This window comes from Ranitomeya variabilis, chromosome 7 (genome assembly GCF_051348905.1).
Source record: "Ranitomeya variabilis isolate aRanVar5 chromosome 7, aRanVar5.hap1, whole genome shotgun sequence".
Lineage (NCBI taxonomy): Eukaryota > Metazoa > Chordata > Amphibia > Anura > Dendrobatidae > Ranitomeya > Ranitomeya variabilis.
The window spans coordinates 219604550-219630070 of record NC_135238.1 but is presented as its reverse complement, the minus strand read 5'-3'; the positions used below and the strand labels follow the sequence as shown (position 1 = coordinate 219630070).

Here is a 25521-nt window from a genome sequence, read left to right as displayed (position 1 = left end):
TACTGCACTCAGATGTCACCCGAGTGCAGCCCGATTTCCATGGATACATACGACGGAGAAGATGGAGAGAGTAAGTTCTCCGTCTTCTTAACACCTGTGATAAGCGAAAGAATCGGATCCCAGTAAACTGACTCTCGGATCAAACTCTGAGCCGAGTGTCAGTAGCATAATCAACCCGATTCTCTCGGAAGAGAGAACCAACATTCATGTGAATGAGCCCATGTACAGGAAAAGGGATTCCATCCTTACCCTTTAATCTGCCCGGCGTTACCGCACCAAGGTTCTCTCCAAGACCAGAAGAGATGGCGTCATAACAAGACGAGGTCCTTGATTTACCGTCAGATGACCGGTGGTCAGTATGTCATCTCTTCTGTTCCGGACCGCCAATGTTGGAGAAGGGGACAACCAATTATTTTTTTTTTTTTTAAAGCGTCGAAAAACCTTTTAAGGTCACTTGAAGGGGAACCTGTCACCTCTCCTCCTCTCCCCCCCCCATGAAATAATCTTGGAGCACAACTCTCTTTTGTGCAGTTCTTCTGTTATTCTTGTCCTGTCGAGAAGTGGGCTGGTTTATTGTATTATTTATATTGATTTTTTTTTCTCCTCTTTTTCTTTTTTACCCCCTACAGAACAAAAGCACTTGTTTTAGAGCTGCTCGCAGCCGTCTGCCTTGTCCGAGGAGGACATGAAATTATTTTATCAGCATTTGATAACTTCAAGGAGGTAAAAAAGATGTAATCCCACATTTCCTGTAGTCCAAGGAGAAGGCTCATGTTCTTAAGGGTTTATTGTGGTTTCCTCCTGAAATTTAGTCTTAATGATTTAAGTTATTGATAATGATTTATAGGACTGAAAAAAAAATTGCCAAAACAAAAGATGCAATTATAAAAAAAAAACACAGAAAAGAATAAAAGATGTTATTAAGCAAAATAATACATGATTACAATCTAATATATAAAGATGTGTGTGTGTGTATGTATGTGTGTGTGTCCGGGATTGGCATCTGCACCGTCGCAGCTACAGCCACAACATTTTGCACAGTCACACATCTGGACCCCGAGAGCGTCATAGGCTATGTTGTGAGGCAAAATTTTAACCCCTCTCGTTCCAATTCACCAAACAATTTTGCCCCTATCTACATAATGGGGGAAAAAGTGAAAGGAAAAGTGTTGGAGGCGAATTGACAGCTGCCAGATGTGAACAAGGGGGACTTAAAGAATGAGAGCGATGGCGCCAAAGAGTATATACTGTACAGTTGCTAAGGTGGGGCCCCGACATGGGATACTCACCACACACGGGGATATGAACACACACACAAAATGCGCCACACACTACCACGTGCTTGAACACGTATACCACCCTCAGCGCACATTTCACCACACACACACCAACCTCGCCACATAAAAGTCGAAACACAAAAGTCACCGCTCAAAACTCGCCACGCGCAAAACTCGCCACATGCAAAACTAGGCTCACGCAAAACTCGCCACATGTGCAAAACTCACATCATGGAAAACTCGCCACACGCAAAACTTGCATACGCGAAAAAATTGCCACATGCACAAAAGTTGCAACACATGCAAAAGTTGCCTCACACAAAACTTGCACATACTCAAAACGCACCACACATAAAACTCGCCACGCGCAAAACTCGCCATGCGCAAAACTTGCTGCACACAACTTGCTACACTAACCTGTCACATGCAACTCGACACAAAAAGTTGCTACACGCATGTCGCCACACAAAACTCATCTCACAAAAGTCGCTACATGCATGTCGCCACACGCAACTCAACACACACAACTTGACACATGAAACTCGCCCTAAAACACACACAAGTCTGGTATTATCCTTCAAAAATAAAAATCTGATTAATAAGCAGACAAACTACAAGAGCAACAAATGTAGGAATCCGGCAGCTGTCAGTCACATGACCTGTCTATTATGTGTATGTGTGAGCTAATATATACTGCCAGGGGGAGGGCTTCCTGTTGGCTGGGGATTTATCAGGCTGCCAATTGCAACCAATCACAGCTCAGCTTCTATTTTGCTAGTTAATTAATCTGAGCTCTGATTGGTTAATATAGGCAACAAAGGACATTCTCAGTATAACAAAGCTTGTGTGAGGTAATAGCATGTCAGTTAGGGTGTGTTGGTGGAAATGCTGATGTCAGTCACATTATTTCTATGTGAGAGGATATAGAAACTGCCAGTTACAGACTATTTTTACCACAATAATGCCTCATAAGAAAATGAATTCCATAGCACGAATGTCAGCTGATGCGAAAAGAAAAGCTGCATTACGGGCCAATGAAAAATGTGAAGACCGAGAAACAAGGCTGACACACATGAGAACAGCAGCTGCTTCCTCAAGAGCCAATGAATTTTATGAGCAGAGGGAAGCGAGGCTTGCAGACATGAAAACAAGAGCTGCTTCCTCAAGGGCCAATGAATTTTCTGAGGAGAGGGAAGCGAGGCTTGCAGACAAGAATACATTTTTGTTAACACATTCTATTTTGTTAACAGTAGTTATTAACCCGGGCGAAGCCGGGTAGTACAGCTTGTATATGATAAAAAGCATAAGATATAATTATGCAATATTACAAAAGAATAAACATTGTAATAAAGAAATCAATATATGCAATGTATCATCAAAACAAAAAAATATACTATAAAAAATAATCACGTATATTCCAATTAAATTGAATACAATAGATGAAATCATAAATAATTATAAAATATAACTGAAAATAAAGTATTAAATAAATCATAAATTAATTGAAAGTGAAAATATGAAGGATTCTGGGTGACTTTTCGAGCCTGGTACGGCTGGGATAAAGTGTCTCCAATGGTTCCTTCTATATTTTAATTAGAGTAGCGTTATTTGCATGAGATAAGTGGCATCTCCGTGGTAACCACACAAAAATACTCTGGGGAATTTTTTGTTTTATGGTTAAGTGTTGTCATACTGTCATGTGCTTTAAATATAGGAGCTCTCCTTGGAGTTTTCCTTTGTTAGAAAATAGGAACTAGTTTGTGTGTCAGTGTCTTTCTATAGATTTTTTTTATATAAATTATTGGCCTCGGAGACTCGTGACTGATTTTTTTTATGATTTAATTTTTTCGATATATGGTAATAAAATGTTATACGACTATAAGATTAAATGTTATTATTACTATAGTTATATTATGTATCGTTATTATTATTACTAGTATTATCAACATTATTTATTATTATTTTGTTGTGATTTCTTTATTATTATTATTATTATTATTATAAGTAGTAGTAGTGTTAGAAGTAGTATCATTATTATTATTGTTATTATTATTATAAACTAGATGGTGGCTTGATTCTAATGCATCGGGTATTCTAGAATATGTATGTAGTTTATTTATGAAGATTTCCACGTAGTATATTGCACAGCCACGTAGTATATAGCACAGCCATGTAGTATATAGCACAGCCCTTGTAGTATATTGCACAGCCACGTAGTATATAGCACAGCCACGTAGTATATTGCACAGCCACATAGTATATTGCACAGCCCACAGAGTATATAGCACAGCCCACGTAGTATATAGCACAGCTACGTAGTATATAGCACAGCCACGTAGTATATAGCACAGCCACGTAGTATATAGCACAGCCCACGTAGTATATAAAACAGGCCACGTAGTATATAGCACAGCCATGTAGTATATAGCACAGTCCACGCAGTATATAACACAGCCCACGTAGTATATAGCACAGCCCACGTAGTATATAGCACAGCCCACGCAGTATATAAGACAGCCCACGCAGTATATAACACAGCGTACGTAGTATATAGCACAGTCCACGCAGTATATAACACAGCGTACGTAGTATATAGCACAGCCCACGCAGTATATAACACAGCCCACGCAGTATATAACACAGCCCACGTAGTATATAGCACAGCCCACGTAGTATATAGCAATGTGGGCACCATATCCCTGTTAAAAAAAGAATTAAAATAAAAAATAGTTATATATTCACCTTCCGGCGGCCCCCGGATCCAGCCCAGGCCTTTAGCGATGCTCCTCGCGATGCTCCGTTCCCAGTGATGCTTTGCGGCAATAACACGTGATGATGTAGCGGTCTCGCGAGAACGATACGTCATCTCCGGTCATTGCTGCAATGCATTCTTGGGACCGGAGCGTCGCAAGGAGCTGGAAAGGCTGCCGCGGACGCTGGAAGGTGAGAATATAATGATTTTTTGTAAATTATTTTTAACATTATATGTTTTTACTATTGATGCTGCATAGGCAGCATCAATAATAAAAAGTTGGTCACACAGGGTTAATGGCAGCGTTAACGGACTGCATTACACCGGAGGGGAGTAGGGAGGGGCCAATTCAGCGACAGACAAACAGACGGAAGTGGACCTTAGACAATTATATAGTAGTAGTATCATAATTATTATTTATTAAAATTTTTGTTGTGATTTACTTTTATTATTAGTAGTAGTATTATCATCATTATTATTTTTATTGTAATTCATAACAAAAAATAATAGTCATACATAATAATGATGATAATATTACTAATAACAATAATAATACATCACAATAATAATAGTAATAATAATGATATTGTTATCATCATCATTATTTATTTTGGATGTAATTTATTATTATTAATAGTAGTAGTAGTGGTAGTAATAGTAGTAGTGGTATCATTATTATTATTTGTGATTGTTTTTTGTTGTAAATTATTCTTACTAGTAGTAGTAGTATTAGCATCATTGTTATTTACTATTTTTGTTGTGGTTTGTTATTATTTGATTCAGCAGTAATAGTAGTAGTAATACCATCGTTATTAATTATGAATATTATTTTTTGTAGCACGTTATTATTTTTATTATTTGAATTTAATGGGGCATCTGGATTTATAAAATGATTGGCTTGTCTTTTGAAGAGTATTTTAATATTCGATAGGTCGGGGGCCGATTCTCAATCATTTGAGGGGACCAGAGTGTTCCAGTCCAAATTAATGGGACTGAGGTGCAAAACCAGGCATGGCCACTACTAAGAATGTGGATCTTTGCCTGGCAGCCAATAAAGGGGACACTGCAGCCCCTTTAAGTTGCTGATCTAACTTTACACTTCCTCCATCAGAATACCGGCAGTGTCCGCCTTATAAATAAGCGGTAATGCATGCCTGCGAGGCTTCAATGTGCTCTTCCAAAGTGTATGCTAATGAGGCTGGAAGTGCATTGGGGGCTGCGACAAAGCCCTGTTCTCCTTGTCGCGGTGTTTCTTTCTTCCGACATACAATTTATTGACAATTCTTTCTTTTATTTTTCCCCTTCCAGGTGTGTGGTGAGAAACAACGCTTCGAGAAACTCATGGAACATTTCAGGAATGAAGACAACAATATAGATTTCATGGTAATCAGGAGTTTGTCCTTCCCCCCCCCTTCCTAGTGCAACTTTTGTATTGCTGTATTGTCATAAACAAGCATTGCGCTGTTTATGTAAGCAAAAACTTTTTTTCCTGAGCCTGGAAAATCCCTTTAAAAATGACAGCTTTCCCCTCTGAATATTGTTAGCTTTAGACTATTGCTCCAGGCCTCAAACACCTGGTTGATGAAAAACAATAGATTAGTAATTATTGATACGTCTGCGAGGAAAAAGAAGCCGTTACCTCGAGCTGAACTTTACCGGTCCTGGATCTTATGAACGAAGAAGTAAACAACCAAAAATGTTAAGGTCATCAGCACCATCAAGATTCAGGAGGATGTGCGTACCGCCAGTACTGTCCTCGGGTGACCTATGATAAAGGACGTGACATCTGTTTAACCCTTTAGGACCATACATATGAAATACACTTTTATATGGACATTTCCAAGTCCTATTTTATTATCAGATTTCCATCTGAGTAGGGATGTAAACAGCCTGCAGGAAAATTTAGATTTCTACCATTTGACTGCAAATCTGTCAGAAGACATAACCCCGTCTGTAATCTTTGCACGGTCTGCATCACTACTTAAAGGGATTATCCCATAATTAATGTTTGTCACGCTAATGCAATCTCTACTGATCCTAATCTCGGATCGTAGACATATTTGCTTGCAGGGAACTATAGACAGAGCTGATAATCTCCCATTCACACACAATAGGATAAAGTTCTGTGTGACTGCAGTCACCACTAGGGGGAGCTGTCGGGATACAAATTAATATTGGGTTCAATGTATGGATCCGTATACAGTGAAGTCAGAGGTGCTCATAGATTGGTATTCAACTGTTAAATTGGAGACTTATCAAGTCAAATGTGTTAAAATTCTCGCAAAGTTTGCACCAAAATAATGGCCTCCTTGACTTGTACCATAATTACGCCTGTAAACACCATTTTTGCCTTTTCCAACAAGCGTCTAAACACTGTGCCTCAAAAACGGCAGGAAAATTTTGGCTTTTAGTGGGAATTCATAAAACAATTTACACCAGGAACCTTCCCCGTTAAAAGTTACACATTTTTAAGAAACATGAACTTGTGCAAAAATGTAGCAACTTTTGGTGTTTTTAAACCAGAGCGTCTCATGATGTTTGATACTTTTTGGCTTTCCTTAAGATATTACACCTCTGTCTAAAAATGTTACTCCATTTTTTTTTTTTTTATGCCACCGACTTTAATTGAGTGAGTTTGTGACACTTTCTTTTTATTCAAAAACGTTGCAATTCGTGAATCTCGCTGAAACTTCCTTTGTTTTGGCAAATCACAGGCACTTTTAGAAAATTGTCAAGAGGCGCCAAACTGTAAAAAGTTTTTTAAAATTGTGGAAAAATGGCGCTTCAAAATGTACAACTTTTTGATTCCAGAGGTTTGATACATGCCCCCCTTTGTACATTTCTATGGGCACACCTCGTAATAAATTTGGTGCATCGCTCCTTTCGCAAAAACTTGACAAAGAAAATGCCATTTCAGATCCTCTCGAAATTGACAGGTTCCCCTTCCCATCTTATTTAAATGGATATTAATATTTTTTTCTCTGAAGAGGCAATTTGCATATTAATATACAAACCTCCACCTGGCGGTATGACATGGCCAATCTTAAAGGGACAGTGAGGATTTACTCTATGAATGGCAACGCTCATAACCAGCGAGTAACGTTAAAAATAATTCCAGGGTGGCACGAAAAGAAAAGTTGAAATTAAGTCCTGGGACAGGGGTGATGGGTGGGGAATACATGGGAGTATTGTATGCACTAGGACGCTTTTCTGCACACTTTGCAGAATCTGTAATTAGTTAACCCCTGTAATGCTGTCTGTGGCTTCTTGCAGGTTGCCTGTATGCAGTTCATTAATATCGTAGTCCATTCAGTAGAAGACATGAATTTTAGAGTCCATCTTCAATTCGAGTTTACCAAATTAGCCTTGGATGAATACCTGGATGTAAGTATATTTAGTTGTAGGAAGAATTTACTTTTATGGCCGCTTGTTGTATTCAGTGTGTTAAGTTTGTATCTGTTTGACCGACCAAGAAAAAAGCATAAATCAGGTTGGATTTTACCCTGTCTGATCATTTGGTCCCCATGTAGGCCACTTATCCGACTTCTTCCATTGATAGTAACATACATTACTTGTTTATGGTGGAAGCATTTCTGTGTCCTTGGCAGCTATTGATTGTGTATAGTTATCACATAATAACCGGCTTTACTCCTAAGTTAGATCTTTCTTGTTTTATAGAAACTGAAACACACGGAAAGTGACAAACTTCAGGTCCAGATTCAGGCTTATCTGGATAATGTGTTTGACGTGGGGGCTCTTCTGGAAGATGCAGAGACCAAGAATGCGGCGCTGGAAAGAGTTGAAGAACTGGAAGAAAACATCTCTCATGTAAGTAAAAGCTTGTGAGACCTCAGTATTGGACCCCAGAGTCACATTATTTGGCCATGAGAGTCGATAAAAGTGCAGTCTACGACTCAAGACCTTAAAGTAGCTAAAGACAATTTGTCACGGTCACATATTACATTTGTTTCTCTACTTTGCCAGATATTTTCTCCTATTCTAATTTTCACCACCTTTTTAAGTATCTGCTGTTAAAAGGAGTGTACTAATGAAAAAGACTGTTGTTCTGAGCTAATCTCTTGGTTTAGAACAAACAAAAATATAATTAACATAATACTGCATCCTTTTGCCAGAAATATAACTTCTATAATGCTGCGCTCTATGTACAAGAATATAACTACTATAATACTGCTCCTATGTAGAATCATATAACTACTATAATACTGCCCCTATGTACAAGAATATAACTACTATAATACTGCCCCTATGTACAAGAATATAACTACTATAATACTGCCCCTATGTACAAGAATGTAACTACTATAATACTACCCCCATGTACAAGAATATAACGACTATAATACTGCCCCTATGTACAAGAATGTAACTACTATAATACTGCTCCTATGTACAAGAATGTAACTACTATAATACTACCCCCATGTACAAGAATATAACTTCTATAATGCTGCGCTCTATGTACAAGAATATAACTACTATAATACTGCTCCTATGTACAAGAATATAACTACTATAATACTGCCCTTGTGTACAGGAATATAACTACTATAATACTGCCTCTATGCACAAGAATATAACTGCTATAATACCGCCCCTATGTACAAGAATATAACTACTATAATACTGCCCCTATGTACAGGAATATAACTACTATAATACTGCCTCTATGTACAGGAACATAAGTACTATAATACTGCACCATATGCACAAGAATATAACTACTATAATACTGCCCTTATGTACAGGAATATAACTACTATAATACTTCCCCTATGTGCAAGAATATAAGTACTATAATACTGCCCCTATGTACAAGAATATAACTACTATAATACTGCCCCTATGTACAGTAATATAACTACTATAATACTGCCCCTATGTGCAAGAATATAACTACTATAATACTGCCCCTATGTAGAATCATGTAACTACTATAATACTGCACCCCATGTGGAAGAATATAACTACTATAATACTGCCCCTATGTACAGGAATATAACTACTATAATACTGCCTCTATGTACAGGAATATAACTACTATAATACTGCCCTTATGTACAAGAATATTACTACTATAATACTGCCTCTATGTACAAGAATATAACTACTATAATACTGCCCCTATGTACAAGAATATAACTACCATAATACTGCCCCCTATGTACAAGAATATAACTACAATAATACTGCTCCTATGTTCAGGAATATAACTACTATAATACCCCCCATGTACAGGAATATAACTACTATAGCACTGCCTCTATGTACAGGAATATAAGTACTATGATACTTCCCCCTATGTACAAGAATATAACTACTATAATACTGCTCTTATGTACAAGTATATAACTACTATAATACTGCCCCTATGTGCAAGAATATAACTACTATAATACTGCCTCTATATACAAGAATATAACTACTATAATACTGCCTCTATGTACAGGAATATAAGTACTATAATACTACCCCCTATGTACAAGAATATAACTACTGTAATACTGCCCCTATGTACAGGAATATAACTACTATAATATTGCACCATATGTACAAGAATATAACTACTATAATACTGCTCTTATGTACAAGTATATAACTACTATAATAATGCTCCTATGTACAAGAATATAACTACTATAATACTTCACCCTATGTACAAGAATATAACTACTATAATACCGCCCCTATATACAAGAATATAACTACTATAATACTGCCTCTATGTACAGTACAAGTATATAACTACTATAATACTTCACCCTATGTACAAGAATATAACTACTATAATACTTCACCCTATGTACAAGAATATAACTACTATAATACTGCCTCTATGTACAGTACAAGTATATAACTACTATAATAATGCTCCTATGTACAAGAATATAACTACTATAATACTTCACCCTATGTACAAGAATATAACTACTATAATACTGCCTCTATGTACAGTACAAGTATATAACTACTATAATAATGCTCCTATGTACAAGAATATAACTACTATAATACTTCACCCTATATACAAGAATATAACTACTATAATACTGCACCTATATACAATAATATAACTACTATAATACTGCTCTTATGTACAGTACAAGTATATAACTACTATAATACTTCACCCTATGTACAAGAATATAACTACTATAATACTGCTCCTATGTACAAGAATATAACTACTATAATACTGCTCCTATGTACAAGAATATAACTACTATAATACTGCCCTTATGTACAAGAATATAACTACTATAATACTGCCCCTATGTACAAGAATATAACTACTATAATACTGCCCTTATGGACAATAATATAACTACTATAATACTGCTCCTATGTACAAGAATATAACTACTATAATACTGCTCCTATATACAAGAATACAACCACTATCATACTGCCCCTATGTACAAGAATATAACTACTATAATACTGCTCCTATATACAAGAATACAACCACTATAATACTGCCCCTATGTACAAGAATATAACTACTATAATACTGCCCCTATGTACAAGAATATAACTACTATAATACTGCCCCTATGTACAAGAATATAACTACTATAATACTGCCTCTATGTACAGGAATATAACTACTATAATACTGATTTTTTATTATTTGTCTAGAAAGTGCTTACGGCTGTGTTTGGTACAGATATTCTGAGGGCCACTGAACTAAGCAGTGAAATAATCTTACATTCTGATGCCTTTACATATTTATTTTTGTAATTTTTTTTCTTCAATGTTCACAGCTTTCTGAAAAACTACTAGACACAGAAAATGAAGCTATGGGGAAAATTGTAGAACTGGAAAAACAGCTTATGCAAAGACATAAAGAACTGGAAGTTGCCCGGGTACGATTTTTATTGTCGATGTAATGCTTATATTGAAATAATTGCAACCAATGACACATAAGGAGCTGATATATACACTGCAGTCTGTACACTTACTGAAAACTAACCCGTACCTATATTGTAGTCATAACTGTGAGATGTCTATTGTACCATGTACAATGCCTTGTGCTCTTTTCCTTTTTTGTCAAATTCTTCCCAATTCCACTAAGGGGCCACTATCGGCTTGTTCTTTAGAGGACCTGTCACACCAATGGGAACCATGGGCCCCCAAAATAACAGATAGGTCTTCAAACCTCTCCAGATGGGACCCCACAATAACAAATAGGTCTTCAAACCTCTCCAGAGGTGACCCCACAAAAACAGATAGGTCTTCAAACCTCTCCAGATGGGACCCCACAATAACAGATAGGTCCTCAAACTTCTCCAGATGGGACCCCAAAGAACAGACAGGTCCTCAAACCTCTCCAGATGGGACCCCACAATAGCAGATAGGTCCTCAAACCTCTCCAGATGGGACCCCACAATAACAGATAGGTCCTCAAACCTCTCCAGATGTGACCCCACAATAACAGATACGTCCTCAAGCCTCTCCAGATGGAACCCCACAATAACAGATAGGTCCTCAAACCTCTCCAGATGGGACTCCACCATTAAAGATACGTCCTCAAACCTCTCCAGATGGGATCCCGCAATAAGAGATAGGCCCTCAAACCTCTCCAGATGGGACCCCACAATAACAGATACGTCCTCAAGCCTCTCCAGATGGAACCCCACAATAACAGATAGGTCCTCAAACCTCTCCAGATGGGACTCCAAAGAACAGACAGGTCCTCAAACCTCTCCAGATGGTACCCCACAATAACAGATAGGTCCTCAAACCTCTCCAGATGGGACCCCAAAGAACAGACAGGTCCTCAAACCTCTCCAGATGGGACCCCACAATAATAGACAGGTCCTCAAACCTCTCCAGATGGGACCCCACAATAACAGATAGGTCCTCAAACCTCTCCAGATGGGACCCCACAAAAACAGATAGGTCCTCAAACCTCTCCAGATGGGACCCAACAATAACAGATAGGTCCTCAAACCTCTCCAGATGGGACCCCACAATAACAGATAGGTCCTCAAACCTCTCCAGATGGGACCCCACAATAATAGATAGGTCCTCAAACCTCTCCAGATGGGACCCCACAATAATAGATAGGTCCTCAAACCTCTCCAGATGGGACCCCACAATAATAGACTTAAGGTCTTCAAACATTAAAGTCAGCTGGACCTGCCCGTAATCTGACGGTCCACCGACCATTGAGAGTCCAGCCTGCAGTTATCTAAGGCAATGTGAACTGAGTGTAAACTGGCCGTACATGTTAGACGGCTGTCAGCCAAATGATTTTTCCGTCGATCGTCCAGCTGACAGCCATCTCGGTCATCTCTCCCAGACACAGAAGTCACATTATGCTCATTACAAAATTAATGTTAACACTTTGCATGTCGGGAATTGTATTTTTTCACAGTTAACCCAAATTGGCTCTTTTTATTTATGCACAGGAAGTCTGTAAAGATGCAAACACCCAGGTGCACACTTTACGGAAGATGGTCAAGGAAAAAGAGGAGGCCATTCAGAGACAATCTACTCTGGAAAGAAAAATCCACGAGCTGGAGAAGCAGGGATCGCTTAAAATTCAAAAGAAAGGCGATGGGGACATTTCTATTACAGCACTGGTGGCATCAGGGGCTGTTGTGCCATCAGGTACCGATGTGTTGAGTGATTCATCATCGGCCATTGGTACTTCACAGTCAGGTTCTTCAGTTCCTGGCGGAGCTTTATCAAATGTATCAGGAATAGCCCTACCTTCGGCACCAACGCCGCCACCTCCACCACCTTTGCCCTCAGAGCCTGGATCGGGTAAGTGTTGTCATAGGCTTAGATTAATAAATATAAAATTAAAATTTAAAAATCTTGACTTGAGGTGAACATTTACATTTTTCATAATGGAAGAACATGTGCATCGTCCATAACTAAATTTTAAAACACCAAATACATTTCATTTGCTGCTCATTTCAGTTGAAAATGGACCAACGCCATCTACAATGCCTCCTAGTCCACCGGCTCCACCTCCACCACCTCCTCCTCCTCCACCACCTCCTCCACCAGCGCCGCCTCTTCCAGGTCCAGCTGTGGACCCTCCTATACCTCCACCACCTCCTCCGCCAGGAGCTCCTCCTTTACCGGGATCTGCCTCACCCACAGTTATATTTAACTCAGGACTTGCAGGTAATAGACCATATTACACCTTTTATGTATCTGAGGTGTTTTATTTCCTAGAGGTCTACGATAAATGTAGGGGTTCATACCTGATGGTCTAAGATATGTTAAATCAGGTGAGAGGAGCTCATAAAAAACCAAGTAAAAGGATTAAAAATGCATACCATCATAGCGAGCTCCGCAGACAATGCAACATTGAAGCTATAGAAGGCAAACGGTGCAACATTTTTAATGAAAACCAATTAAAAAAAAATATTTTTAAGCTAAATGACATGCATTTAAGTAAAACCGTAAATAAAACAAAAACACTTTAAGGTCTCAGAAAACCCCTCTAATTTTCTTGCGGACTCTACAAAAGTTCAAGAAACATTGAAATCTCTCCAATAGCGGAGTGACAATTGGGACGTTTATAGGGGACTGCCATGGACCTAAATTAGGTCCATGGCGGTTCCCAATATTCCTATCAAAGGAGCTACTTGAAAACCTTGGCAATATTGCAGCTTACATGCTCAGCTCTGGTGTATTTGTCATCCTGGTTTTTTGATTTCCTTACAATAAATTCCTTGCTGTTGAAAAATTCCACATAGCGAGATCCATATAATCTGCTGATATCTGTAGTGGGAGATTTCTGGTCTTTTTTCCTTTAAAGTTGCCGCTGACTAATAAAGGCGAGTCATAGTCAGTACCGGCTGCTTTATTCCCACGTGATTAGATTAGGTTATTTGCTAAGTGATTCGTTGTGTGGAGTGCAGGAAGTGCATGACTATGAGTCAGCTCATTGCCTTATATCCCAGGTGATAACGCGCCCACGTCACATCCTCATACTCAGGATACTTCTACACGTACTGTACTAGCTGCTCACAGGTTTTTGGACACCATAAAACTATACATCTATGTTTACTTTTTTCTGAACATTATATATATATGGTACAGGAAGTGTAATATTCTGTAGAACACATCACTGTTTCTTTAAATTTAAAGGGAGTGTTCTATAACATTCCCTAGGCTAATACAGATTTTGTAAAATTCTGAAAAAAACCTTTAGTTCTGCTCAGGGACCCAAACTTACTCAGGTGGGAGCTGGGAAGGTTCACTTGTTAACCCTGCTGTTCTGTTAGGTCAAAAATGACCGTTTTTGAAATTCTATAATGTTATAAAAATTCAGCGTGTGATTCTGAGACTTGAGGCTCCCTGACTTTTCGTCATTAGGGGGTTACTCTCTGTGGGAATTTTTTTTTTTTTAAATTTTTGTTTATTTGGTACAATTTTTTTTACACTTGTACTGTTCGGTCAAAAATGACCGATAGGCCTTTATTCAGCTCTCCAGACAATTTTTGACAAAAATAAAGGTGCTATCACCTCATTTTGAACTATATATTGCATCTACTACTATTTATCAATGTATCTGACTACTTTTGGTCAGAACAGATTTACACATACCAACATTTTCAAGTTGCGATACAGCCGACGGATTCGCTTCCAGTATAGCTATGCGCAATTTATTTCACTGGTTTTTATTTACCCTGCTGTTCATATAGATCTAGTTCCATTCAGTTGTCAACATTTCATATTGTAAATCATGATTTTCTGATTTTCCATGTGTTTGCTGGTTGTACAGTATTACACTGTACATAAATGTTAATTTATTTGATTCAAAAAATAAAAGTTTTTGATTTAATTTTTCATCTGATTATTGAAAACCATGTTCACATACAGTAAAACAATGCAACAGGTAATCAAATAACACTTGAATTAGGTACAAATCACAACTTTGTTAGGTCCGGTCAAAAATGACCGGGAACAGTATAAGTGTATAAAAAACAACGTTTTTGGCCATTTTATAGAGAAAAAAGCTTTTTTTTTTTTTTTTTTGCCTTTGAAAAAAGTATATCTACATAATGTTTGATATTATTACTTATAGTTAAAATTTAGATCAAGATTTTTTTTTTATCTGCAAAAATAATCAATTTTTACAAAAATCGAAAAAATACCATGTTCCCTTTTGGATATAAAAAAAATATAAAACAAGCTTTGTATTTATTTTTTTTTCTGGTATTTGAACAACCATCTTCACAAGCAATATAATAGTGCAAAAACTGTTTAAAAAAACCACTTAGATTAGCTAAAAATGATTATTTTATAAGGATGGTCAAAAATGACCGGGAACAGTACAAGTGTATGTGAAATCTAAACAGAACAGCAGGGTTAAAAAAGGGCCCAATTATATAGATTCCTAGTTAATAATGTAGAAATGCAAATGCCCCAATTAGTGTTCCTAATTACTAATGGAGATGAGCGAATCGATTTGATGTGAACCTTGTAAAATTTTAGGAAATCACAAATTTTAAGAACATTTGAACAATATGTGATTTATGTTGCCCAAATCGGCTAAACTAGACATTTTGCACAATTCATTAAATGGTATTAACCAGAGAAGGCTTAAATGACCTTGGGTGTGATTGGCCGGCTTTCAGATAATGCTTTGCAGGTTTTACATCACATGGTATAGCATAGCCAATTAGGAGACACTATCATAGGCTGTGTAAAAGCCGAGGCAGGGATACTGAGGTTTCTGTGGGGAATCTGGATGAAAGCGAGAAGACCTCACAGCTCAGCAATAGAGATGGAGGAGAGAAAGCTGTAAAATGCTGAAGAAAGTGTACGGATAGTGTGTGACAGTACAGCAGTGTAGAACAGTTACCACCCGTTTACCTATAGCCATATACAGTATGTTGAGGTCACTTTTACATTACCTTGGCTGTATTTGTGGTAAAGAGGCTGGATTTAGCCCTAGGAGACCTCAGAGTGTTACACATTTTTTTCAGGACAATTGGACGCTGTGCAGTTACTTCAATTCGCTTCTGATAAATTTTCCGCAAATCGAATTTCCTGGGAAAATTCTGCGAAATTTCAAGAGATTCACTCACTTTTAGTTGCCACCATTAATGTTGGTAATATCGGGACGTTTCGGCCTCACACCTGGAACAGTCCCGGCAATCCAGAGATTTTTGACAAGTGTTGTATTCCACTCCCCACTAAATATAAGGTAGGGCGTGAAAGTGATCAGCTGCAATCTGTCGGGAACCTGGAGTCAAGTGTCCAATTTCCCTGTAGCGCCTCCACAGGAGAAGTAAGACAGGATCCAATACGCTCGGTGTGTAGTCTGTGTAATGCATGGACATTCCGGGTCCTCCAGAAGAGTCACTCTTCGTAGCTCTCCGCTCTGGCTGATACATGAGGGTCCTGGGTCCCCCAACTCTATAATGAATGGTTTTCCCAAACCATGCTACCCCTCTTCCCCTTTATAGCCCCTGCTGCAGTGTCCGTCCATTATGTATTAGTTACATTAGATTAGGAGATTAGTTTATGTTGATTGCTTCTAGATCTTAATCTTGGCTTCAGCGCCAACGACAGATTAATGTAATTTGGAAACCGTATATAGCTCCGGATATAGAAAAATCCTAACAGCCAGGCGAAATCACGGCTAATTGGCTTACAAGACGTTTTACTCCGCGCCAGGGAATGGAAGTCTGCAAAAGTGTGTGCACTGACATACATAGTGTTATATCTGCTGTTAACCCTTTAATGCACTGGTGGGCTATTGTTAATATATAACCTGTGACACTAACCTCTCTCCTTGTTTTTATGCTTCCGCCAAAGACGGGCCGATCAAGCTATTCTGTAGGTTTCCCTCCTTCTCCTGTCCTGCACTGATCCCCCATTGCACCTCTTTCCATAACAGTATTTCATTTTGTACTTTTTATTACATTTAAAGTAGCACCTGAGCCATTTTATTTTTCACATATAATGTTTACTTCCTCCCTTCTATATATCAGCTGTGTAATTTGTTTCATCCCACCTCATTTAGCTTTACCCTTTTCCCACACTTTCATTTTAGGTAGTTGGGTCATGTGATCTCCAGTCTTTTATTGGATAATTTTTAGACCTTTATTGTAGAGCGCTACACCCATTGTGGTACCATTGCACTTCTACCTATATTATTATGCCACTATATGGACTGTACGTTTGTGTTACCGCGGATTGGAAAATAAGGGGGATAATTTCCACATTTTGATTTGCAGCTGTGAAGATTAAGAAGCCAATCAAGACGAAATTCAGGATGCCAGTATTCAACTGGGTAGCCTTAAAACCCAACCAGATCAATGGCACGGTCTTCAATGAAATTGATGATGAAAGGATATTGGAGGTAATGGATGACACTCGCATTGTGTAAAGAGAGTTCATCTCATCTTGAATGGTCATAAACCTTGCATAAATCATTAGTACATATAAATATAAGAAACTTGGTCATTTATCTTATCAGATACATATGCTTCTTTTTCCACTTATGAGTCTCTTATCCTCCCAAATTCCTCATTCACTCAGAAATACGACTAAAATCTGTCTTGGCCAGAACAAGATGGTCTGCCAGTTTTTTGAACTGGTTACTGAAGTCTGTAAAGATCAATGAAAGAATCACTCACTCAGAGCAGGATGCACAGCTACACTGCTCAGTACTGCTGAATAAATTCATCTATTCTGCTGCTTCTGTACATGTGTGGCATAGAGGCAGGGGTACTGTGTATGGGAGGCATCTTAGAAGTTGGTCTCCATACTCCAGCTCAGAGACAACAACAAGTTATATAATGGCCAGAAACATTGTTATTCCAGCCTATTCTGAAGGTACTCTTTAACAGTTTACCGTATCTTAGTGGACAGTATTTGCCTATTAGATGATGTCGTCTATCATCCATTAGTGTTGAATCTCTAGTTGCAGACAATTAACAATGATAATGATTTCCCCTTTTAGGACATTAACGTAGATGAATTTGAAGAAATTTTTAAGACGAAAGCCCAAGGTCCAGCCATTGATGTCACGTCCAGCAAGCAAAAAGCAGCACCTAAAGGCTCCAGCAAGGTGACGTTACTAGAATCAAACAGGGCCAAAAACCTCGCCATCACCCTGAGAAAAGCAGGAAAGTCGGCGGAGGAGATCTGCCGAGCCATCCAGCAGTAAGTAGTGAATCTGGTGGGGGTGCAGAAATATTGAAGCTTAAAGGATTACTGCGGATCCTGTTATACAATTTACTAAACTCACTGCTTTCCACTATTCTACATGTTTGACTCACAAAAAAATTGGCCAGTGATCGATATTAAATACCTTCTAAATATTAAACTGGTTTCATGACGAGGTGCACTTGAAATATAAACTATAGGCGTCGGTTTTATGAGAACCTAGTATTACACCTTGCTTCTAATGTGGACTCTGAAGTTCGACCACGTGGCTGGTACCTGCAGCATTGTCACAGTGACCTCTTTATGGCACCCCCCTTGTGACATATATAACTGTACTTAATAATGTAGCTTCACAAACGAACAGGTCACTGCCTACAACAAGATCAACTCTGTCATCTTCTGCTGCGTCATAATTTCTATCCTACCCACTCAGTGACACTGCCCTTTGCCACATGCAGCTCATTCCTCATTACCGTGATAATATGATTAGACAGGTCATTGCCTCCTACAGGATCAACACACTACTCTCCTGCTGCTGTTTATAGCTCCCTTTATCAGTCCCTTCATATAGCGACCCCACTATTTATCACATGTAGCCCTGTCTCATTTACATGGCAACATAAATGGGCAGGTCACTGTCTCTCACAGGATCAACATACTGCTCTCCTGCTGCCTGCATCACGTCCGTTTTCTATCCATATCCATTCAATGATGATTTCATTTATCACGTGTCCCTTCCTGACGTGTCATTTACATGTTGATATAGTGGACAGGTCACTGCTGCTGACAAGATCAACACTCTCTGCTTGTGCTGCTGTGATTATCTGATTGGTTACATAATGACTAGAGACCTGTTCATTCAGACATGCAGAATTCTTTACTATCTCTGCCATATACAGATGTCCTGAGAATGAAGATGTTAAACTATGGTCACATGACATGATAACTAATGAACGATCCTAACATTTAGAAGCCCGCATTATTGCAGTCCTCCAAAATGTTCTTAAGTCTCCGACCTCTGATCGATTTTTTTTTTCTCAATTGGATCCTCGCTTTTCCCGTGGAGTCATCTGGCCAACTACACAGACCACCTGGCGGCACGATACAACCACTGGTCGGTAAACTTTCACCTGTCAATGGTCGTTTGACTACCTAAAGCAGGTCACTCAGTGAGCAAAGGCTGTCATAATACTCGGCAGCGCAAGTACTGTTTACACAGGATGATGCACTGCCAAGAACGATGCGCAAAAGATCATTTACCCTGCTGAGTGTTTTACTCCTTCATTTGGTGATTGATAACCTGTTTACACCATTGTTTTTGGCAACACTCGTTCACACTAAATTCCCCATTAATAAATGCTAGAGAACTGTGGGAGCGGCTTATCTTCCCTGAAAACAAAACGATCAGGCATATTGACATCCAAATGCCCAATCCTTATCTTTCCCAATTATCTGCCATTGTCCAGTCCCTCAAAAATCTGCAGCTTAAGCGCACGTTAATCTAAGAAGTATAACCATCTTGAAGGGGACCTATCACTTGCCATAAATATGTATTTTTTTACCTTGTGTAAATACCGCTATTCTCCTGAATCTGGCCGTGTTTTTTTTTGTCCCTGCTCCTCTCCATTCCTAGGATATGGTCCCCTCTTCCCTGTGTGCAAATCTGCTCTTATTAGTGAAAGGGATGTGACCCTCAAGAAGACGACCACAAAGAAAAGTTAGGCTATGTGCACACGTTGCGGATTTTGCTGCGGATCCGCAGCGGTCTTGACAGTACCACGTAAACCTATGGAAAACCAAATCCGTAGTTCACATGCTGCGGAAAAAATCACGCGGAAATGTAGCGTTGTTTATTCCGCAGCATGTCAATTCTTTGTGCGGATTCCACAGCGGTTTACATCCGCTCTATAACAGGAATCCGCAGGTGTAAATCGCAGGAGAAATCCGCACAAAAACCGCAAAAAAAATACGGTAAATCCATGGTAATTCCACCGGTAATCCGCAGTGCGGTTTATCTTCGGATTTACCAAAATCAGTCTGTAAAAATCCACAGGACTTTCCGCAACGTGTGCATGTAGCCTTTAGGACCGCACCCATTTGACTAACAACACTAGATTAGTATACAAGCAAAAGGGATCCATATCTCAAGAATAGGAAGGCGCGGGAACAAAAGAAAAACATTGCCGGATTCAGAAGAATAGCAGCATTTAGACCAGGTAATAAAAAGTTACATATTTGTGGCAAGTGACAAGTAATCTTTAAAGCGAACCTGACAACAGAATTGTGCTAAGTGTCATGATCTCAATGGCAAGAGAACATAGCATAAGCATATATAGGAACTAGCTCTTGGAAGATGGGAACTGAGCTGACCATGAACTAAACCTAACGCACAACTAGCAGTGGCCGGGTAGCATGCCTACGTTGATTCTAGATGCCCAGCCCAGCCGGAGGACTAAATAAAGCTAGCAGAGGAAAATATTAGTCCTAGCTCACCTCTAGAGAAATACCCCGAAAGGAGACAGAGGCCCCCCACATGTATTGGCGGTGAGTTGAGATGAAATAACAAACGTAGTATGAAAATAGGTTTAGCAAATTTGAGGTCCACTTACTACATAGCAGAAGACAGAAAGGACACTTTCATGGTCAGCCGAAAACCCTATCAAAAACACCATCCAGAAATTACTTTAAAACTCTGGCATTAACTCATAACACCAGAGTGGCAATTCCCGTTCACAAGAGCTTTCCAGACACAGTAACGAAACTACAGCTGTGAACTGGAACAAAATGCAAAAACAAACATGGACAAGAGTCCAACTTATCTAGTAGTTGTCTAGGAGCAGGAACAAGCACAGAGAGGCTTCTGATAACATTGTTGACCGGCAAGCAACTAACAGAGCAGCAAGGTTATATAGCGACTCCCACATCTTGATGGGAACAGGTGAACAGAGAAGATGAAGACACCAGTTCAATTCCACCAGTAGCCACCGGGGGAGCCCAAAATCCAAATTCACAACAGTACCCCCCCCTCAAGGAGGGGGCACCGAACCCTCACCAGAACCACCAGGGCGATCAGGATGGGCCCTATGAAAGGCACGAACCAGATCGGAGGCATGAACATCAGATGCATTCACCCAAGAATTATCCTCCTGGCCGTATCCCTTCCACTTGACCAGATACTGGAGTCTCCGTCTGGAAACACGAGAGTCCAAGATTTTCTCCACAACGTACTCCAACTCACCCTCAACCAACACCGGAGCAGGAGGCTCAACGGAAGGCACAACCGGTACCTCATACCTGCGCAATAATGACCGATGAAAAACGTTATGAATAGAAAAGGATGCAGGGAGGTCCAAACGGAAGGAAACAGGGTTAAGAATCTCCAATATCTTATACGGGCCGATAAACCGAGGCTTAAACTTAGGAGAAGAGACCCTCATAGGGACAAAACGAGAAGACAACCACACCAAATCCCCAACAGAAAGCCGAGGACCAACACGACGGTGGCGGTTGGCAAAAAGCTGAGTCTTCTCCTGGGACAACCTCAAATTGTCCACCACCTGCCCCCAGATCTGATGCAATCTCTCCACCACAGCATCCACTCCAGGACAATCCGAAGATTCCACCTGACCAGAGGAAAATCGAGGATGAAACCCCGAATTACAGAAAAACGGGGACACCAAAGTGGCAGAGCTGGCCCGATTATTGAGAGCGAACTCCGCCAATGGCAAAAAAGCAACCCAATCATCCTGGTCAGCAGACACAAAACACCTCAGATATGTCTCCAGGGTCTGATTAATCCGCTCGGTCTGGCCATTCGTCTGAGGATGGAAAGCGGACGAAAAAGATAAATCTATGCCCATCCTAGCACAGAATGCCCGCCAAAATCTAGACACGAATTGGGTCCCTCTGTCAGAAACGATATTCTCAGGAATACCATGCAAACGAACAACATTTTGAAAAAACAGAGGAACCAACTCGGAAGAAGAAGGTAACTTGGGCAGAGGAACCAAATGGACCATCTTAGAAAAACGGTCACACACCACCCAGATGACAGACATCTTCTGAGAAACAGGCAGATCTGAAATAAAATCCATCGAGATGTGCGTCCAAGGCCTCTTAGGAATAGGCAAGGGCAACAATAATCCACTAGCCCGAGAACAACAAGGCTTGGCCCGAGCACAAACGTCACAAGACTGCACAAAGCCTCGCACATCTCGTGACAGGGAAGGCCACCAGAAGGACCTTGCCACCAAATCCCTGGTACCAAAAATGCCAGGATGACCTGCCAACGCAGAAGAATGAACCTCAGAGATGACTCTACTGGTCCAATCATCAGGAACAAACAGTTTATCAGGTGGGCAACGATCAGGTCTCTCCGCCTGAAACTCCTGCAAGGCCCGCCGCAGGTCTGGAGAAACGGCTGACAATACCACTCCATCCTTAAGGATACCTGTGGGCTCAGAGTTACCAGGCGAGTCAGGCTCAAAACTCCTAGAAAGGGCATCCGCCTTAACATTCTTAGAACCCGGTAGGTATGACACCACAAAATTAAACCGAGAGAAAAATAATGACCAGCGCGCCTGTCTAGGATTCAGGCGCCTGGCGGTCTCAAGATAAATCAAATTTTTGTGGTCAGTCAATACCACCACCAGATGTCTGGCCCCCTCAAGCCAATGGCGCCACTCCTCAAAAGCCCACTTCATGGCCAAAAGCTCCCGATTCCCAACATCATAATTCCGCTCAGCGGGCGAAAATTTACGGGAAAAGAAGGCACAAGGCCTCATCACGGAGCAGTCAGAACTTTTCTGCGACAACACTGCCCCAGCTCCGATCTCAGAAGCGTCGACCTCAACCTGAAAAGGTAGAGCAACATCAGGCTGACGCAACACAGGGGCAGAGGAAAAACGGCGCTTAAGCTCCCGAAAGGCCTCCACAGCATCAGGGGACCAATCAGCAACATCAGCACCCTTCTTAGTCAAATCGGTCAATGGCTTAGCAATATCCGAAAAACCAGCAATAAATCGACGATAAAAGTTAGCAAAGCCCAAAAATTTCTGAAGACTCTTAAGAGAAGAGGGCTGCGTCCAATCACAAATAGCTTGAACCTTGACAGGATCCATTTCAATGGAAGAGGGGGAAAAAATATATCCCAAAAAGGAAATCCTCTGTACCCCAAAAACACACTTAGAACCCTTCACACACAAAGAATTAGACCGCAAAACCTGAAAAACCCTCCTGACTTGCTGGACATGAGAGTCCCAGTCATCCGAAAAAATCAGAATATCATCCAGATACACAATCATAAATTTATCCAAATAATCGCGAAAAATATCATGCATAAAGGACTGGAAAACTGACGGAGCATTAGAAAGACCAAAAGGCATCACTAAATACTCAAAGTGGCCCTCGGGCGTATTAAATGCGGTTTTCCACTCATCCCCCTGCCTGATTCGCACCAAATTATACGCCCCACGAAGGTCAATCTTAGAGAACCACTTGGCCCCCTTTATGCGAGCAAACAAATCAGTCAGCAACGGCAATGGGTATTGATATTTAACAGTGATTTTATTCAAAAGCCGATAATCAATACATGGTCTCAAAGAGCCGTCTTTTTTTGACACAAAGAAAAAACCGGCTCCTAAGGGAGATGACGATGGACGAATATGTCCCTTTTCCAAGGACTCCTTTATATATTCTCGCATAGCAGCATGTTCAGGCACAGACAGATTAAATAAACGACCCTTTGGGTATTTACTACCCGGGATTAAATCTATGGCACAATCGCACTCTCGGTGCGGAGGTAACGAACCAAGCTTGGATTCTTCAAAGACGTCACGATAGTCAGACAGGAACTCAGGAATTTCAGAGGGAATGGATGATGAAATGGAAACCACAGGTACATCCCCATGAGCCCCCTTACATCCCCAGCTCAACACAGACATAGCTCTCCAGTCGAGGACTGGGTTGTGAGATTGCAGCCAAGGCAATCCTAGCACCAAATCATCATGTAGATTATACAGCACCAGAAAGCGAATAATCTCCTGGTGATCCGGATTAATACGCATAGTTACTTGTGTCCAGTATTGTGGTTTATTATTAGCCAATGGGGTGGAGTCAATCCCCTTCAGAGGAATAGGAGTCTCCAAAGGCTCTAGATCATACCCACAGCGTTTGGCAAAGGACCAATCCATAAGACTCAAAGCGGCGCCAGAGTCGACATAGGCGTCCGTGGTAATAGATGACAAAGAGCAAATCAGGGTCACAGATAGAATAAATTTAGACGGTAAGGTGCAAATGGAAACAGATTTACCAAGCTTTTTAGTGCGCTTAGAGCATGCTGATATAACATGAGTAGAATCACCACAATAGAAACACAACCCATTTTTCCGTCTAAAATTCTGCCGCTCGCTTCGGGACAGAATTCTATCACACTGCATACTCTCTGGCGACTTCTCAGTGGACACCGCCAGATGGTGCACTGGTTTGCGCTCCCGCAAACGCCTATCGATCTGAATAGCCATTGTCATGGACTCATTCAGACCCGCAGGCACAGGGAACCCCACCATAACATCCTTAATGGCATCAGAGAGACCCTCTCTGAAAGTCGCCGCCAGGGTGCACTCATTCCACTGAGTAAGCACAGACCATTTACGGAATCTTTGGCAGTAAATTTCCGCTTCATCTTGCCCCTGAGATAGGGACATCAAAGTTTTTTCTGCCTGAAGCTCCAAATGAGGTTCGTCATAAAGCAACCCCAAGGCCAGAAAAAACGCATCCACATTGAGCAACGCAGGATCCCCTGGTGTCAATGAAAAAGCCCAGTCTTGAGGGTCGCCCCGGAGCAAGGAAATCACAATCCTGACCTGCTGTGCAGGGTCTCCGGCAGAGCGAGATTTCAGAGACAAAAATAATTTGCAATTATTTCGAAAATTCTGAAACCCGGATCTATTCCCCGAGAAAAATTCCGGCAAAGGAATTCTCGGCTCAGATACAGGTGCATGACAAACAAAATCTTGCAAATTTTGTACCTTCGTGGCGAGATTATTCAAACCTGCAGTTACACTCTGAAGATCCATTACAAACAGGTGGACACAGAGCCATTCAAGGGTTAAGAGGAGGTAAGAAGCAGCTAGACAGCAATTAAGGGCTAGGCAGCAAAACTCTGAGGGGGAAAAAAAAAAAAATTTCCCTTCAACACTTCTTTTTCTCCTGCTTCAGCCCAAACAATTAACACTTTGCGGGCCGGTCAAACTGTCATGATCTCAATGGCAAGAGAACATAGCATAAGCATATATAGGAACTAGCTCTTGGAAGATGGGAACTGAG

General features: G+C 40.3%; 1 protein-coding gene across 7 annotated transcripts in view; it reads left to right on the top strand.

Annotated features, from left to right (window-relative positions):
• The window catches only part of FMNL2 (formin like 2), a 215463-nt gene that overhangs the window by 168219 nt on the left and 21723 nt on the right, over window positions 1-25521 (top strand). For 4 of the 7 annotated variants that reach the window (XM_077272952.1, XM_077272947.1, XM_077272950.1 and 1 more), the window contains exons 9-18: window positions 630-723; window positions 5338-5412; window positions 7303-7413; window positions 7708-7857; window positions 10812-10913; window positions 12462-12819; window positions 12979-13188; window positions 16840-16860; window positions 17262-17386; window positions 17990-18192. In XM_077272952.1, the coding sequence (XP_077129067.1) occupies window positions 630-723; window positions 5338-5412; window positions 7303-7413; window positions 7708-7857; window positions 10812-10913; window positions 12462-12819; window positions 12979-13188; window positions 16840-16860; window positions 17262-17386; window positions 17990-18192 (1449 nt within the window). The remainder of the gene's footprint in view (window positions 1-629; window positions 724-5337; window positions 5413-7302; window positions 7414-7707; window positions 7858-10811; window positions 10914-12461; window positions 12820-12978; window positions 13189-16839; window positions 16861-17261; window positions 17387-17989; window positions 18193-25521) is intronic. The other 3 variants (XM_077272949.1, XM_077272954.1, XM_077272951.1) reach the window with 1 other exon arrangement.